Source organism: Eubalaena glacialis, chromosome 11 (assembly GCF_028564815.1).
Source record: "Eubalaena glacialis isolate mEubGla1 chromosome 11, mEubGla1.1.hap2.+ XY, whole genome shotgun sequence".
Taxonomy (NCBI): Eukaryota; Metazoa; Chordata; class Mammalia; order Artiodactyla; family Balaenidae; genus Eubalaena; species Eubalaena glacialis.
Window position 1 is genome coordinate 70,954,702 of NC_083726.1, and position 17,625 is coordinate 70,972,326.

Consider the following 17,625-nt stretch of genomic DNA (forward strand, 5'->3'; position numbering starts at 1 on the left):
GCTTTGGTGTCACATCCAAATCATCATTGCCAAACCCACTGTCATGAAGCTTTTCGTCTGTTTTCTTTTAGGAGTTTCAAAGTTTTAGGTCTTTCTTTTAGATCTTAATCCATTTTGAGTTAATTTTTATATATGTTGTAAGATAAGGTCAAATTTCATTCTTCTGCATGGAGATATCTAGTTTTCCCAACACCATTTGTTGAGGAGCCTGTTCTTTCCCCATGGAGTGTCCTTGGCACCCTTGTCAAAGATCATTTGACCATATATGTGAGGGTTTATTTCTTGGTTCTTTATTCTGTTCCATTGGTCTGTATGCTGGTCATGCTATGGACATTCTTATACAAGTGTTTTGTGGACATATATTTTCCTTCTCTTAGGTATGTATCTAGGATTGTAATTGCAGGGCCGTGGGGTACACGTGTAACTTAACTTAGAAATTGCCAGATCGTTTTCCAAAGTGGCTGTACCAACACTTGGTATTATCAGTCTTTTAAGTTTTAGCCATTTTGGTAAGGTTGAGTCACTTTTTTTGTCTTTTGGTTGAATTGTTATTTAAAAACAAATTTGAGGTAACTTTAAGTGCTTCAATATGTGTTCATTAATTTTTTTCTCTTCCCACGAGAGTATAAGCCTTATTAGATGCTGTTTGCTCCTCAGTCTCTAAATGTTTGCTGACATAGAGTAGGTACTCAATGAAAGTTTATTTTGAATAAATGAAGTGGATGAAAAATAAATCAAAACATGAATCTTTAGCTTCTTTCTGATAAATCTGAGATTTGTATTCATCAGATATATCTGGGATCTTCTCCAGGGTCTAATAATTAGTCATGGATATTTTGGTGGTTGAATCACCCTAGGAAAAACATGGCAGACCAAAGTTTTAGGAATGTATCTTCAGTTTGCCAGGTTCCCACAATCTCCCATTGAGATAAATTTTAAAACTTAAGAGCATAGTAACATTAAAAGGCAGGATGGTTTTAAGAATTAGAAAAAGTAGTTCATCTGTGGAAACATTGTTCAAGGACTTTTGTTTCTTTTTTTATTTTATTTTATTTATTTATTTATTTATGGCTGTGTTGGGTCTTCGTTTCTATGCAAGGGCTTTCTCTAGTTGCGGCAAGCGGGGGCCACTCTTCATCGCGGTGTGTGGGCCTCTCACTATGGCGGCCTCTCTTGTTGCGGAGCACAAGCTCCAGACGTGCAGGCTCAGTAGTTGTGGCTCACGGGCCTAGTTGCTCCGCGGCATGTGGGATCCTCCCAGACCAGGGCTCGAACCCGTGTCCCCTGCATCGGCAGGCAGACTCCCAACCACTGCGCCACCAGGGAAGCCCCTTTTGTTTCTTTTTTTACAACCATAGGATTGCTGCTAATTTTAAGTGAAATGAATTATTTCTGTAATATAGTTGTTTTTTTTTTTTAATTTTATCTATTTATTTATTTATTTATGGCTGTGTTGGGTCTTCGTTTCTGTGCGAGGGCTTTCTCTAGTTGTGGCAAGTGGGGGCCACTCTTCATCGTGGTGCGCGGGCCTCTCACTATCGCGGCCTCTCTTGTTGTGGAGCACAGGCTCCATACGCGCAGGCTCAGTAATTGTGGCTCACGGGCCTAGTTGCTCCGTGGCATGTGGGATCTTCATAGACCAGGGCTCAAACCCGTGTTCCCTGCATTGGCAGGCAGATTCTCAACCACTGCGCCACCAGGGAAGCCCCTGTAATATAGTTTTATATTTTGTCTAATCTTTATAGTACAACTAAATCTTGATTGTTGTGGTATTGATGGTTTTCCTTATGAGCTATTCAGGACCTTTTATTTCTTCTTACCTGATTTCTTTGGTCCACTTTTCTGTTCTAAATAATTTCACTAAACAATTATCAGAGAAAAATAAGAAAGAGAGTAGAGGAATAAATTTAAAGAGAAGGAAATAGGACAAACACTCATGCTGCCTATGAATTTTTTTCCATTAGCACAAATAAGAATTTAGAAGTGACTTTTATAAATGCATAGGACTTCAAGTAGTTGCCATTATAATCCCTAATGTTTCAGCAGTTTTAATACTGTATTTATATATAAACAAATATAATAAAAGTAATCAGGTATCTTATATAATCAAGTATTATACAATTTATATCAACATTTGACTTTCTGGGTTTGAAAAGCCGTCTATTGTTATATGGGTTCATTTTCTGTTGGTGCTCTTCACATGTTGTATAACAAAAAATATGTTTCTTTTCTGTATTTTATGAAGTTTCATCCTACAAAATATTTCTCTGTAATGAGATTAGATGCAGTCAGTGGCTTGAGGACCCAATTTACCTACTGAAAAAAACATAAGTTCTCCTTGATTTGTTTTTATTTTCTGCCCAGTGGTTAATATATGTTTTGAATAGTCATAGCTGTTAAAATAAGACTTATATACAGTTTTGTTAGTGCAATCTATGAAAATGTGAACATTATATTACTGTGAGTAGTAATGCTTATGATAATATGGTATAACACTTTAAAATAATTTCTTTTTGTCCTTTTATTTCATATTGGAAGCAGGTGTGTAAGTATTCAATATTTTTGGTTATTCTATTCTGTGCAGTATTTTGAGTCACCTCCAACTTAATGACTCCACGTTATTGTATTCTTCCCCCACCAGAAAGTCAAATAAAGAAAACCACTTTACCCTTTCATAACTACAGCGACATGAATGAAGATCTTAATATAAAGGAGGAAATAGTTTTAGGAGACTCTTCAAAAAATATATCATTGGAAGATGAAAGAAGTCAATTACATTCCAGGAAAAAACGTTTTTTATCGTATCCAAGATACGTGGAAGTTATGGTTACAGCTGATGCTAAAATGGTTCATCATCATGGACAAAATTTGCAGCACTACGTACTAACTCTAATGTCAATTGTAAGTAAACTTAACAGGTCCTTTGTATTTCCTAAAATGTTTAACATAATATTTTTCACATTTAATTAAAATGTTTCCTCAAACTTTAGATGTAAGCAAATTGTCTATATTTAAGCCAAAAATATTTCATTGAAATTTAGTTTAAATAGATGTGTATAGCAAGTATCCCATTCTGTTACTTGGACAGTTTTCTAAAAAAATCTAAAATCTTTGAAACAAACCACTTACAGAAATTGCTTGAATCTTAACTTCATCACATGAATGGCTCCTGCCCCCTAGTGACAGGGAAGATCTTAGTAGAATTGATCTTTTGCCCTTTGAATCTGAATTTTTAAACCTTATCTTATTTCTGCACAGAAGGAGGGGATACTAATTTTACTACTACTGCATTCGCCAAATCAAATTGGGACACATGATATTTTAAGTTATAAAAGTATTTATGGCAATAAAAGGATAACCTATTACTAATAGAGCTGCTTTAGCAAATTTAGGGTGTAAGATCACAGTAGCTATAAGAGCTTTTGAGCTGATGTTAGTATCTCTTTGAGCAATGGTGGTGCCAGTATCATTAGAACAGAATTCTAGTGCCAGTAAAGAACACCGGTTCTGTGTTAGTGGTAGCACTCTATGACCTATACATGCACGTATATAGGCACCCATATACATATATACACACATATACCTACTGTCTGGGACATTGCTGGATTAAGTCCTGCTGTTTTGAAGTAATTACTAAAAGTACCTCTTTCATTCTCAGGAGTATCTTGGTTTAGTTGATGAATTATATGGTCCCCTATTTATACACATCCAGGATATTGGAACATATCTCATGGCTAGAAGTATCTCTATTCACAGGTAGGGAATTCAGGCCTACTTGGTGGAAAAAACTTGACCAGGACACATATATAGGCTATTATAAATTTCCTTTAACAAGAACTCGCCAGTTAAGTTCATTGTGACTTAAAGATCCTAAGACTTTGTTATTTTCCTTACATATAACATTTTAGCTTAAATTCTTATAAGTGCTAAGAATACATGATCTCTGCTGCCTAAACACAGTATCTGCTATGAAATGGGCACTCACTAGTTAGTTAAAGAATGAGTAAATAAGTGATAAAAGTAATACATTTTTTGGAATAAATGACATTGTAACAGACAAAAACCAGAGATGATCCAAAATGATTTTCCTAAATTTGTACAGTATAGATGTCTTTTGTTTACTTGAATTGAATTTTTTAAATGGCAACAGAGCTATACATACAGATTTATTCTGATGACTTTTTAACTTCCGAATCTGAAGTAATTATCTAGATGTATAATTATCTAGATATGGGTGTGGCATGCTCATTATGAAGGGATTCTAATGAGAACATTGACATGGAGGATGTCGATTGATATGTAGGAAATTATATCAATTATATGGAACAGTGTGGGATAAACTTGGCAATTTTAAATGGTTAAAGGAGACACTCATTAAGAAAACTGGGGAGGGGATAGAGATACTGAAGGAAAATATTAGATTTTATAAATGCAACAGGTTTTGTAGCATGTTAAGTGACAACTCCCATATCAGTGCTTTGGAAGTAATGACTAGAAGAAGTCAAGGAACACAAGAGTAATTTTCAAATAGCTCTCAGTAATACAGTTTTGGTGATGATGCCATCCTCTGAAAAGTTTTGTCATCTGTATTTTACATAAAAATCAATGTAATCACTATTTAGAAGTTACTGTGATGTACCTTGTGTCCATGGGAGTTTAAAAGCCAGAGTTCATCAAGGACAAAGCCGACTTTCTGACTTCATGGAAAGTAAATCTGCTTCTGAGATTGCTTGAAACAGAAGACCAGTGCATGCACATACCATTTCCTAGATTTTTAGTCCCACTAGGAGAGCCAATTTCAGTTAAGACGAGATGTTTGTAGATGTAGTCAGTTGGTTTGTGTTAAGCTTTCATTCACAGGGAGATACTGCCACAGGCTGAGGAATAGAGCAACATTCCAAATACAGATGGGGCAGGAGGAAAAATTCAGGAGGGTAAATCTCTCTTTTGAGGTAGTCTTGGTTTTATACATACTTTCTTTCCTCCTCAGAGGCCGAATTTCAAATGACTTCAAATTACCTGGGGTTTTTGATCTCTTTATTCTTTTTCTCTTTTGTTGAATGTTTAGATAAGGATGCAGGAAAGTCAGCAGACTTTATGGTTCTGGACAGTTATTGTTATTTTATTAGTGAAAAAAAGTGGTCATAACTATATTTGTAGATGTAAACCATGTTAAAGGTGAATGGAAACTTGGAGAAAGAGTCGACAGACTCTTGTTTTGCCTGGAACTTTCTTAGTTTTAGTATTAAAAGTCTCATGTCTCTGGAAATCCCTTAGTCCTGAGCAAACTGGGACAGTTGGTCACACTACATAGAGATTGTCAAATCTAATCCAACTTGTTTTATCTCCACTTGTGAAATCCATTTCCAAAATTGCTCTAAAGAAGTAAGAGGAATACTATCTCCACATAAATGTCCGCAGATGTTTCCAGTTGAAGAAGAAGGCATTCAAGTTTTGCATATTTTGTCCTAATTTTTTTTTCTTTTTAGTTTTTTAAATTATTTATTTATTTTGTTTATTTTTTGGCTGTGTTGGGTCTTCGTATCTATGTGAGGGCTTTCTCTAGTTGCGGCAAGTGGGGACCACTCTTCATCGCGGTGCGCGGGCCTCTCACTATTGCGGCCTCTCTTGTTGCGGAACACAGGCTCCAGACGCGCAGGCTCAGTAGTTGTGGCTCACGGGCCTAGTTGCTCCGTGGCATGTGGGATCTTCCCAGACCAGGGCTCGAACCCGTGTCCCCTGCATTGGCAGGCAGATTCTCAACCACTGCGCCACCAGGGAAGCCCCTGTTGGAGGGTCTCCTGCAGAGGTGGTGGGTGGCTGTGGCTCACCATGAGGACAAGGACACTGGCAGCAGAAGTTCTGGGAAGTACTCCTTGGCGTGAGCCCACCCAGAGTCCGCCATTAGCCCCACCAAAGAGCCGGGTAGGCTCCAGTATTGGGTCGCTTCAGGCCAAACAACCAACAGGGAGGGAACCCAGCCCCACCCATCAGCAGACAAGCGGATTAAACTTTTACTGAGCTCCGCCCACCAGAGCAACAGCCAGCTCTACCCACCACCAGTAGCTCCCATCAGGAAACTTGGACAAGCCTCTTAGATAGCCTCATCCACCAGAGGGCAGACAGCAGAAGCAGGAAGAACTACAATCCTGCAGCCTGTGGAACAAAAACCACATTCATAAAAAGATAGACAAGATGAAAAGGCAGAGGGCTATGTACCAGACAAAGGAGCAAGATGAAACCCCAGAAAAACAACTAAATGAAGTGGAGATAGGCAACCATCCAGAAAAAGAATTCAGAATAATGATAACGAAGATGATCCAGGACCTCGGAAAAAGAATGGAGGCAAAGATCGAGAAGATGCAAGAAATGTTTAACAAAGACCTAGAAGAATTAAAGAACAAACACCTAGAAGAATTAAAGAACAAACAAACAGAGATGAACAATACAATAACTGAAATGAAAACTACACTAGAAGGAATCAATAGCAGAATAACTGAGGCAGAAGAACGGAGAAGTGACCTGGAAGGCAAAATGGTGGAAATCACTGCTGTGGAACAGAATAAGGAAAAAAGAATGAAAAGAAATGAAGACAGCCTAAGAGACCTTTGGGACAACATTAAACGCAACAACATTCGCATTATAGGGGTCCCAGAAGGAGAAGAGAGAGAGAAAGGACCCGAGAAAATATTTGAAGAGATTACAGTTGAAAACTTTCCTAACATGGGAAAGGAAATAGCCACCCAAGTCCTGGAAGTGCAGAGAGTCCCAGGCAGGATAAACCCAAGGAGAAACACACAGAGACACATAATAATCAAATTGACAGAAATTAAAGACAAAGAAAAATTGTTCAAAGCAACAAGGGAAAAATGACAACATACAAGGGAACTCCTATAAAATTAACAGCTGATTTCTCAGCAGAAACTCTACAAGCCAGAAGGGAGTGGCATGATATATTTTAAATGATGAAAGGGAAGTACCTACAACCGAGGTTACTCTACCTGGCAAGGACCTCATTCAGATTCGACAGAGAAATCAAAAGCTTTACAGACAAGCAAAAGCTAAGAGAATTCAGCACCACCAAACCAGCTCTACAACAAATGCTAAAGGAACTTCTCTAAGTGGGAAACACAAGAGAAGAAAAGGACCTACAAAAACAAACCCAAAACAATTAAGAAAATGGTCATAGGAACATACATATCGATAATTACCTTAAACGTGAATGGATTAAATGCTCCAGCCAAAAGACACAGTCTCGCTGAATGGATACAAAAACAAGACCCATATATATGCTGTCTACAAGAGACCCACTTCAGACCTAGGGACGCATACAGACTGAAAGTGAGGGGATGGAAAAACATATTCCATGCAAATGGAAATCAAAAGAAACCTGGAGTAGCAATACTCATGTTAGATAAAATCGACTTTAAAATAAAGAATGTTACAAGAGACAAGGAAGGACACTACATAATGATCAAGGGATCAATCCAAGAAGAAGATATAACAATTATAAATATATATGCACCCAACATAGGAGCACCTCAATACATAAGGCAACTGCTAACAGCTATAAAAGAGGAAATCGACAGTAACACAATAATAGTGGGGGACTTTAACACCTCACTTACACCAATGGACAGATCATCCAAACAGAAAATTAATAAGGAAACACAAGCTTTAAATGACACAATAGATCAGCTAGATGTAATTGATATTTATAGGACATTCCATCCAAAAACAGCAGATTACATTTTCTTTTCAAGTGCACATGGAACATTCTCCAGGATAGATCACATCTCGGATCACAAATCAAACCTCAGTAAATTAAGAAAACTGAAATCATATCAAGCATCTTTTCTGACCACAACACTATGAGATTAGAAATGAATTACAGGGGGAAAAAACGTAAAAAAACATGAAGACATGGAGGCTAAACAATACGTTACTAAATACCCAAGCTCATTGAAGAAATCAAAGAGGAAGTCAAAAAATACCTGGAGACAAATTACAACGAAAACACGATGATCCAAAACCTATGGGATGCAGAAAAAACAGTTCTAAGAGGGAAGTTTATAGCAATAGAAGCTTACCTCAAGAAACAAGAAAAATCTCAAACAATCTAACCTTACACCTAAAGGAACTAGAGAAAGAAGAACAACAAAACCCAAAGTTAGCTGAAGGAAAGCAATCGTAAAGATCAGAGCAGAAATAAATGAAATAGAAACAAAGAAAACAATAGATCAATAAAACTAAAAGCTTGTTCTTGGAGAAGATAAACAAAATTGATAAACCCTTAGCCAGACTCATCAAGAAAAAGAGGGAGAGGACTCAAATCAATAAAATTAGAAATGAAAAAGGAGAAGTTACAACAGACACCGCAGAAATACAAATCATCCTGAGACTACTACAAGCAACTCTATGCCAATAAAATGGACAACCTGGAAGAAATGGACAAATGCTTAGAAAGGTATAGGCTTCCAAGACTGAACCAGGAAGAAATAGAAAATATGAACAGACCAATCACCAGTAATGAAATTGAAACTGTGATTAAAAATCTTCCAACAAACAAAAGTCCAGGACCAGTTGACTTCACAGGTGACTTCTATCAAACATTTAGAGAAGAGCTAACACCTATCTTTCTCAAACTCTTCCAAAATATAACAGAGGGAGGAACACTCCCAAACTCATTCTACGAGGCCACCCTGATACCAAAACCAGACAAAGATGTCACAAAGAAAGAAAACTACAGGCCAACATCACTGATGAACATAGAGGCAAAAATCCTCAACAAAATACTAGCAAACAGAATACAACAGCACATTAAAAGGATCACATACCATGATCAAGTGGGGTTTATCCCAGGAATGCAAGGATTCTTCAATATATGCAAATCAATCATTGTGATACACCATATTAACAAACTGAAGAATAAAAACCATATGATCACCTCAATAGATGCAGAAAAAGCTTTGGACAAAATTCAACACCGATTTATGATAAAAACCCTCCAGAAAGTAGACATAGAGGGAAGTTACCTCAACATATTAAAGGCCGTGTATGACAAACCCACAGCCAACATCATTCTCAATGGTGAAAAACTGAAAACATTTCTTCGAAGATCAGTAACAAGACAAAGGTGCCCACTCTCACCACTATTATTCAACATAGTTTTGGAAGTTTTAGCCACGGCAATCAGAGAAGAAAAAGAAATAAAAGGAATACAAATTGGAAAAGAAGTAAAACTGTCACTGTTTGCAGATGACATGATACTATATACATAGAGAATCCTAACGATGCCAGCAGAAAACTACTAGAGCTAATCAATGAATTTGGTAAAGTTGCAGGATACAAAATTAATGCACAGAAATCTCTTGCATTCCTATACACAAATGGTGAAAAATCTGAAAGAGAAATTAAGGAAACACTCCCATTTACCATTGCAACAAAAAGAATACCTAGGAATAAACCTACCTACAGAGACAAAAGACCTGTATGCAGAAAACTATAAGACACTGATGAAAGAAATTAAAGATGATACAAACAGATGGATAGATATACCATGTTCTTGGATTGGAAGAATCAATACTGTGAAAATGACTATACTACCCAAAGCAGTCTACAGATTCAATGCAATCCCTATCAAATTACCAATGGCATTTTTTACAGAACTAGAACAAAAAATCTTAAAATTTGTATGGAGACACAAAAGACCCCGAATAGCCAAAGCAGTCTTGAGGGAAAAAAACGGAGCTGGGGGAATCATACTCCCTGACTTCAGACTATACTACAAAGCTACAGTAATCCAGACAATATGGTACTGGCACAAAAACAGAAATATAGATTAATGGAACAGGATAGAAAGCCCAGAGAGAAACCCACGCTCCTATGGTCAACTAATTTATGACAAAGGAGGCAAGGATATACAATGGAGAAAAGACAGTCTCTTCAATAAGTGGTGCTGGGAAAACTGGACAGCTACATGTAAAAGAATGAAATTAGAACACTCCCTAACACCATACACAAAAATAAACTCAAAATGGATTAGAGACCTAAATGTAAGAATGGACAGTATAAAACTCTTAGAGGAAAACATAGGAAGAACACTCTTTGACATAAATCACAGCAACGTCTTTTTTTGATCCACCAGCTAGAGTAATGGAAATAAAAGCAAAAATAAACAAATGGGATCTAATGATACTTAAAAGCTTTTACACAGCAAAGGAAACCATAAACAAGATGAAAAGACAACCCATAGAATGGGAGAAAATATTTTCAGACGAATCAACAGACAAAATATATAAACAGCTCATGCAGTTCAAACCACCCAATCAAAAAATGGACAGAAGACCTAAATAGACATTTCTCCAAAGAAGACATACAGATTGCCAAGAAGCACATGAAAACCTGCTCAACATCACTAATTATTAGAGAAATGCAAATCAAAACTACAGGGAGGTATCACCTCACACCAGTTAGAATGGGCATCATCAGAAAATCTACAAACAACAAATGCTGGAGAGGGTGTGGGGAAAAGGGAACCCTCTTGCACTGTTGGTGAGAATGTAAATTGATACAGCCACTATGGAGAACAGTATGGAGGTTCCTTAAAAAACTAAAAATAGAATTACCATATGACCCAGCAATCCCACTACTGGGCATATACCCAGAAAAAACCATAATTCAAAAAGACACATGCACCCCAATGTTCATTGCAGCACTATTGACAATAGCCAGGTCATGGAAACAACCTAAGTGTCCATCGACAGATGAATGGATAAAGAAGATGTGGTACATATATACAATGGAGTATTACTCAGCCAAAAAAAACAGAATGAAACTGGGTCATTTGTAGAGACGTGAATGGATCTAGAGACTATCATGCAGAGTGAAGTAAGTCAGAAAGAGAAAAACAAATATCGTATATTAACGCATATATGTGGAACCTATAGAAAAATTGAACCTATAGAAAAATGGTACAGATGAACCGGTTTGCAGGACAGAAATAGAGACACAGATGTAGAGAACAAACGTATGGACACCAAGGGGGGAAAGTGGTGGTGGGGGTGGTGGTGGTGTGAATTGGGAGATTGGGATTGACATATATACACTAATATGTATAAAATGGATAACTAATAAGAACCTGCTGTATAAAAAATAGATACAATTTTTAAAAAAGATAAAAAAAGAATAAAAGATTGAATACATTTTAACTGGATCAATAAAAGTTCTAATATATATCACTCTAAAGTGGAGTGATTACAGTAATATTTAACAACATTACATGGTTTTATAAAGCAGAAAAGGTACCTTAGACATCTAATCTAGCAGTTCCTACAGTGTAGTCTGGGATGGGATACTCGTCCTTCGGCATGTTCCATGAAGGGGAAAAGAGGACTTGGCCAAGTAGTTGTGTGAGATGCTGCATGTAATACCTCTCTTGTGGATTTAATATTTGTGCGTATATGTTAGCCTATTCAAGTCTCCAGGAAGGCATCTGTTTAATTTTTTTACTCAACTTTTCTCAAACTGTGGAATGATTTTGTTCTTTAAAACCAATGTTCTCACACCCCTTCCCCAACAGCATCTGGTGAATACTAATCCAGCACACCAGGGCACTGTGACCAAGGGTGCTCAATGCCTCAATGTAGTTGTCGTATTGAGACAAAAAGTAGATACATCCATTTCTAGAGTTAGACAACTGGCTTGTAACTAGTAAGAGCTGGAACTAAAACCCAGGTCTCCTGACTGTGTAGGACTTCTGAGGCCATGCTCAAGTGACTATAGCAGGACAGTGTCAGGGGCTAGGGCATGAACCACATCAGGGTTCTGAAATAACTTTTGTACCAAGAGCTAATTAGGAAATACTTAGGGTAGAATGCTGAAGTTCTATAAGATCAGATAAAGTAGTCAGAGCTGAAGCTAGACTGCCTTGGATGGAAATTGTTCCGTTGCTTACCAGCCACCTAACCTTGAGTGCGTTACTTAACTTCTCTGTACCTTAGTTTTCTCATCCGTAAAATGGATACAATAGTTTCTAGCTCGTAGGATTTGTTGTGAGAATTACTAAATGAATGAATACATTTAAACTTAGATCACATCACACACATAGTAAACATTCAATAAATATTATTTCTAGTTACGTATTTATGAGGAAGTAGCAAACATGGATACCCTACCATTATGGTGACCTAATATGGGGTGGTAGTTTTAGGGATAAGAGAAGCATGTTGTGCATGCTAATTGGGAAAGCCTCTGAAGTAACAGGTGGGCCTTCTGGTCATTCATCTGCCTGATTCACAATTCAGCTTAATTGAATAGTTATTCAATAAAAGCACCTCTAAATATCCAAATATTGTAAAAGGTATGTATGTATAGAGTGTGAGCACATAGATTATAAAGGTCAATACACAAAACAATAGGAGGTGCATACAATTAAATGAGCAAGATGACCTTCTTGAAGACACATGCCATTTTAGTGTAAAAGCAAAATACCAACGTGAGGGGTTTTTCTGGGTGTATATGAATAATTATTTAAACTGAACCATCTGTTTTTATACCTTTTACCCCTGGAAGACTGAATTTTTTAAGGGTAGAGATGATGCTTTGTTCATTTGTGTATTAGGCAAGCAACACAGTATTTGACAGGCAACAGATAATTCAATAAATATTGAAAGAAAGAATGAAACTGTGCTCTTGGATCCTTTGCTTTCAGTTTGCCATTCTATGATAACTATTGAAATTTCAAACAAATGAACTAGAATTAGCATTATATATAACATATGCCTTTTCTTCTGAAAGTAGTAATAATAGCTATCATAGATCACTATGACCCAGGCCCTGATCTAAATGCTTTTTGTACACCATCTCATTTAATCTTTATAGCAGCTTGGTAAGTAGGTGTTATCAACAAGTGGCAGTTAGAATTTGAACCTGGGCCTGTTTAATTTGAAGGACTCTGCTTCATAACATTGCCCATCTTACATAATAATTTGAATTATCTTTTCCCTAATGTTACATTTTAAAGAAATTTTGTTGTAGTAATATATTTAAAAACATACTGTCAGAACACTGGGAGGATATGTTTCCAAATTCCAGCTGGTAGGTTGGTCACTTTTCAATAAAGGTGCCACGTCTGTTTCCTTCTGAAACTGAAAACATTTTTGTGGTTATATATGTTATAGCTAATATTACAATATCCAGATTATCATTTGTAGTCTTCATATTTCAGGCAATGAGTAGAGAAATTAGCCATTTAGATACTTTACAGCGCCTAAGCTCTTTTCTCTGAGCTACTGGCAATGCATGATGGCCTGTGACAAGTCTTCACAACTGGTTTTCATTTTTAGAGGAAAAGAGCCTTTGTGCATACCTTTGAGGTACTTTGTTTACCTTGTAATTTGACTTGGTTAAAGCATCTACTGTTAACTTCACATGATCAGAGGATAACTCTGAAGTCACAAATATGGGTATACTTTGTTTTCTACAATATATATTCATTCTCCATGCAACTTTTAAAATATATATTAATCAATTCAGCCATAGATTTCCACAGCTCCGATTTTAAAGTGAGCAATACTGCAGTGCTGGCAGACCAGTTTGAAATGGCCAGTAATCTGCCTGTCCCTGTCTTAACTGTACTTACTCTCAACTCCACTGTGGTGACCATCACTCTTGCCAAAAAATGCTAGAACCAAAGGCATCACTGCAGATAAAGATAGCAAACCTGTATTTGTGGCTGCACAGCTAAAACAATAGGAAAGGTGCTGGAATGTGTATTTAAGTTCACGCTGACCCTATAGGGTCAGAGATGCTTTTGGCTCTGGTTCTGGTGCTTCTCCATGTGGCATTAGAAGCAACAGTAGCAGTCATATTATTCATTGTGTTGAAGCAACTTTGGCTGATAGGGTGAGGGCTCCACTACTGGTACTTCTAGGAAACTGTTAAGCTCCACAAGGTCAGGGACCATGTCCTCTTCCCTATCTCTGGGTCTATAGCCAGCGAAGGAAGGAATAGTTGCTGAACATTATTTAAATAAACAAGAGAAGTAGCACCTCCAATTCTGCTGTCTTGGTTTGGGGAGTGGTTCAGGAGACGGTGATCCACATTTCAGAAGCAATTTTCATGGCCCAGGTGGCCCAGGTCCAGAAGGTTATATCTAAAGGATATAAGGAGTGCAAGGCAGAGGTGTTGGCCATGGAATACACTCCTGCTGTCTGGAAGCCTCTATGGTGGCTACAAGATGAGGATATGAATTAGTGAATTGGATGGCACCTTCACTATAAGCCCATGCAGAGTACCTCCTAGAATTGCATTCTCCAGTTTTGGAGAATGAAAGACCAGATTGTGAAGCATGGCGTCTCCTACGGCTCTTTGTGTGATTCTGGATGAATTTGCCTCCATGGATTCTAGTGTGCTAAACAATTAAAAACCATAAGCATATTCAGAGTTGAAAATATGCAATCATGGCAGAAAGATTAGGTAAAACTGCCAGAAAAGAACAGGTAAACCTTATATATTTATTTTTATGGTGTATTGTGGACACATAAATTGTGGATTGTGACACAGAATGTAGTGAATTTTTTGCTGAATCATCTAGAACAGTATTTTCCAAACTCTAATGCGTGTTCAGATCACTTGAGGATCTTGTTAAAATATAGATTCTGACTCACCTGTCCAAGGTGGGGCCTGAGATTCCTTATTTCTAATCAGCTCTAGGTGATACGGATGCTGCTGATCAATGAGTGAATCTCAGTAACAAGATTTAGGATACTGTTTCTCAAACTTGGTTTCACATTGGAATCATTAAAAAGCCAGGGAATTTTAAAAGATGCTGATGCCTGGGTCTCAACCCTTAAGATTCTGATTTAATTGATAAGGGATGTGGCCTGAGCTTAGGGATTTGTGAAAAGCTCCCTAGGAGATTCCAGTGTGCAGCTAAATTGGAGAATTGATGCTCTGGCTCAGACTGGTTTCAATTTACTTTTGAGAAAAGGTATTCATTTTAGGCATCTAATCTTATATTTTTTTTCCTTGCAGGTTGCAGCAATCTACAAGGACTCAAGTATTGGAAATCTTATAAACATAGTAATTGTAAAATTAGTTATAATTCATGATGAGCAGGTAAGAAACAGTTCTAAAAGTAGTAATCCTAGCTGTAGTAGGCTCTTAGCAGGAATATATAGAGAGATCATGAAACTCTTATTAGAAATGAGATATTTTAAAAATGTATATTACAAAACTTGATTTGAAAAGGAGTGAGGTTAACTTTTTCTGTCGTGATGGAAACAAAATGGAATGACAACAGAGGAAATAACAAAAATTAATAAACAATTTAAAAATTTAAGGTTGAAAACATTCAGGTATTCACTTTTATTATCCTACTGTTGAAAGATTTAAAATGTAGTAATTTTCAGAAGTTAGTTTTTCAATCCCAAATATTGGAAGGTCTAATTTGATTCTGTTTTGATCCCAGTGTTTTAAGTATTGCTGAAATATGTTTTAGATATGAGGGAGAGATGATACCACTTCTTCATTTGCCTGTGAAAATGCTATTTAATGAATTGCATAAACATTGACAAGCTTGGAAGGAAAAAAGCCATGAATGTTTTGACGTAATGTTGAATTGCTGATTTTTTGTGTGTAGGAAGGACCAGTCATCAGTTTTAATGCAGCTACCACGTTACGCAACTTCTGTTTATGGCAGCAAACTCAGAATGTTCTTGATGATGCCCACCCATCCCACCATGATACTGCTGTTCTTATCACTAGGTATGGTTCTAGAAATAACCCTTGCAATGCAATTGTTTACCCTTTATCTCCTGCGTGATCACCAGTACTTCTTCTTACGTTAATTCTTTATCGATAATACATAGAAACGTTCTATGAGAACTTGTATTACAAAAGATACCATTGAATGAAAGCATTCTTCTGTTTTTTTCAGACCAGAACACTGGCCTGATTCCTTATGAAATTAGCAATGTTAGGTTGCTAAGTAATGGTTTGACATAAACAAGATAATTTCCTTATTATATTAGTGACAGAGTAAGAATTAGGAAAATTACTTGGAAATTAATATAGTTATGGAACTGAGAACACGTTTTGTTTCTTCCCTAACTTGACCTTTCAATTGCTTGGAAAAGAAAGCCTTTGAATTTATTTTGGACTCCCTATACTTAAAAATATCTATCTGCTCCTTGTTTTGATGCTAAATTCATGACTTGATTACTGGGCTGCTTTTGCTAGGGTTTTTCTCAAACCTATTTATTTATATGCAGCTGCTGCTATTATAAAATGAGTATCCATTTTACGTGTACCACTATACATTGTTAATTCACATCTTTGTTTCAGCAACAGTCATGCTACCAGAATATTTAGATCCTGAGTTCGTTGTTTGTTTTGGTTGGTTGCTTGGCCAAGGGGGAAAAATCTTTTGCTTGAGGGTCAGACTCAGAGAAATTTTGGCTTTCTAGAACGCTGAAATGAAAACCTTTAGTCCATGTAAAACAGCTGACATATAGTCCATGTGCTTTATTTCTTTTCTAAACTAAAACAGAATTGACTCAAATTTATACAGAGTATTCTATTACCAATCCATGGTTCTGCCCTGGGTTATAGTTAGAGGCCAAGCAGCAAAGACTGAAGATAACAGATTAATGATGGGAGGGGGGAAAAGGGCTGTAAGAGGAGACCATGAGGAAGGAGACTAGAGAACTGTCATAATGAATGTTTAGGGACTAAGTAATTTAAGAAGGAAAAAATTTAAGCAACTTGGTAACATCTGAGAACATCATTATTTTGCAGCTGAGAATAATAGCTGAAGTTCATAAAGGCATTGAAACATCAAGAGTATATTACATATACTACTGCATAAATAAAGGCAAAGAGGAGAAAAATACACTTAGAAAGCTTTTCATTGAACTTGGTTAAGCTTCAGCTGTTCACAGCAATCACTTTTATGTAGCACCTATTGCTTATTGATATGCAAAAATGGTGCATTACTCTAGGTTTAGGGTAATAGTCATGTCATAGTTAAAGCTTCTTTATCTCTGTTTTGCATGTTGCAAAAATATTTTCTGAAAATGCTTCAAAATCTTTTGTTTTAAGGGAAGACATTTGTGGAGCTAGAGAGAAATGTGACACATTAGGTAAGTTATTTGGTAAATAAAATATAGCTTATATAATTGTTTATTGAATTATTTAAAATGATGTTTCGATTATCTTCCTTTTAATTTACACATTAATCATTTTGATTATTAATTAATGGTTAGTGTCACTATTATTTGATTCTGCTGTAAGTTTTAAAGAATAATAAGAACTAATATTTATGTACCAATTAATTTCTAAATATCAAGTGCTATGCAGAGCTTGACATATTTAAAGTGTTTTATTGTGTAATATTTGATCCATACAAAATAGTACATAAAAACTTATATGCAAATTTAAAGCAAAAAAAAAAAAAAAAGAGTAGTCATGAATCCACCACCAGATTTAAGAATTAGAAATTTATCAGTACTGTTCTATGGCCTGTGCTAAGTCCTTATTCTCTCCCTTGCACTTCCCCAAGAGGTAACTAATAGCATAAATTTTGTCTGTGGCAGTTCCTTCCATCTTTTGAAAAATAGTTTT

At 36.5% G+C, this 17,625-nt stretch overlaps 1 protein-coding gene across 1 annotated transcript in view; it reads left to right on the plus strand.

Annotated features, from left to right (window-relative positions):
• The window catches only part of ADAMTS20 (ADAM metallopeptidase with thrombospondin type 1 motif 20), a 205,735-nt gene that overhangs the window by 60,305 nt on the left and 127,805 nt on the right, over nt 1-17,625 (plus strand). The window contains exons 4-7 of the mRNA XM_061204404.1: nt 2,642-2,901; nt 15,037-15,120; nt 15,644-15,768; nt 17,104-17,144. Of these exons, the coding sequence (XP_061060387.1) occupies nt 2,642-2,901; nt 15,037-15,120; nt 15,644-15,768; nt 17,104-17,144 (510 nt within the window). The remainder of the gene's footprint in view (nt 1-2,641; nt 2,902-15,036; nt 15,121-15,643; nt 15,769-17,103; nt 17,145-17,625) is intronic.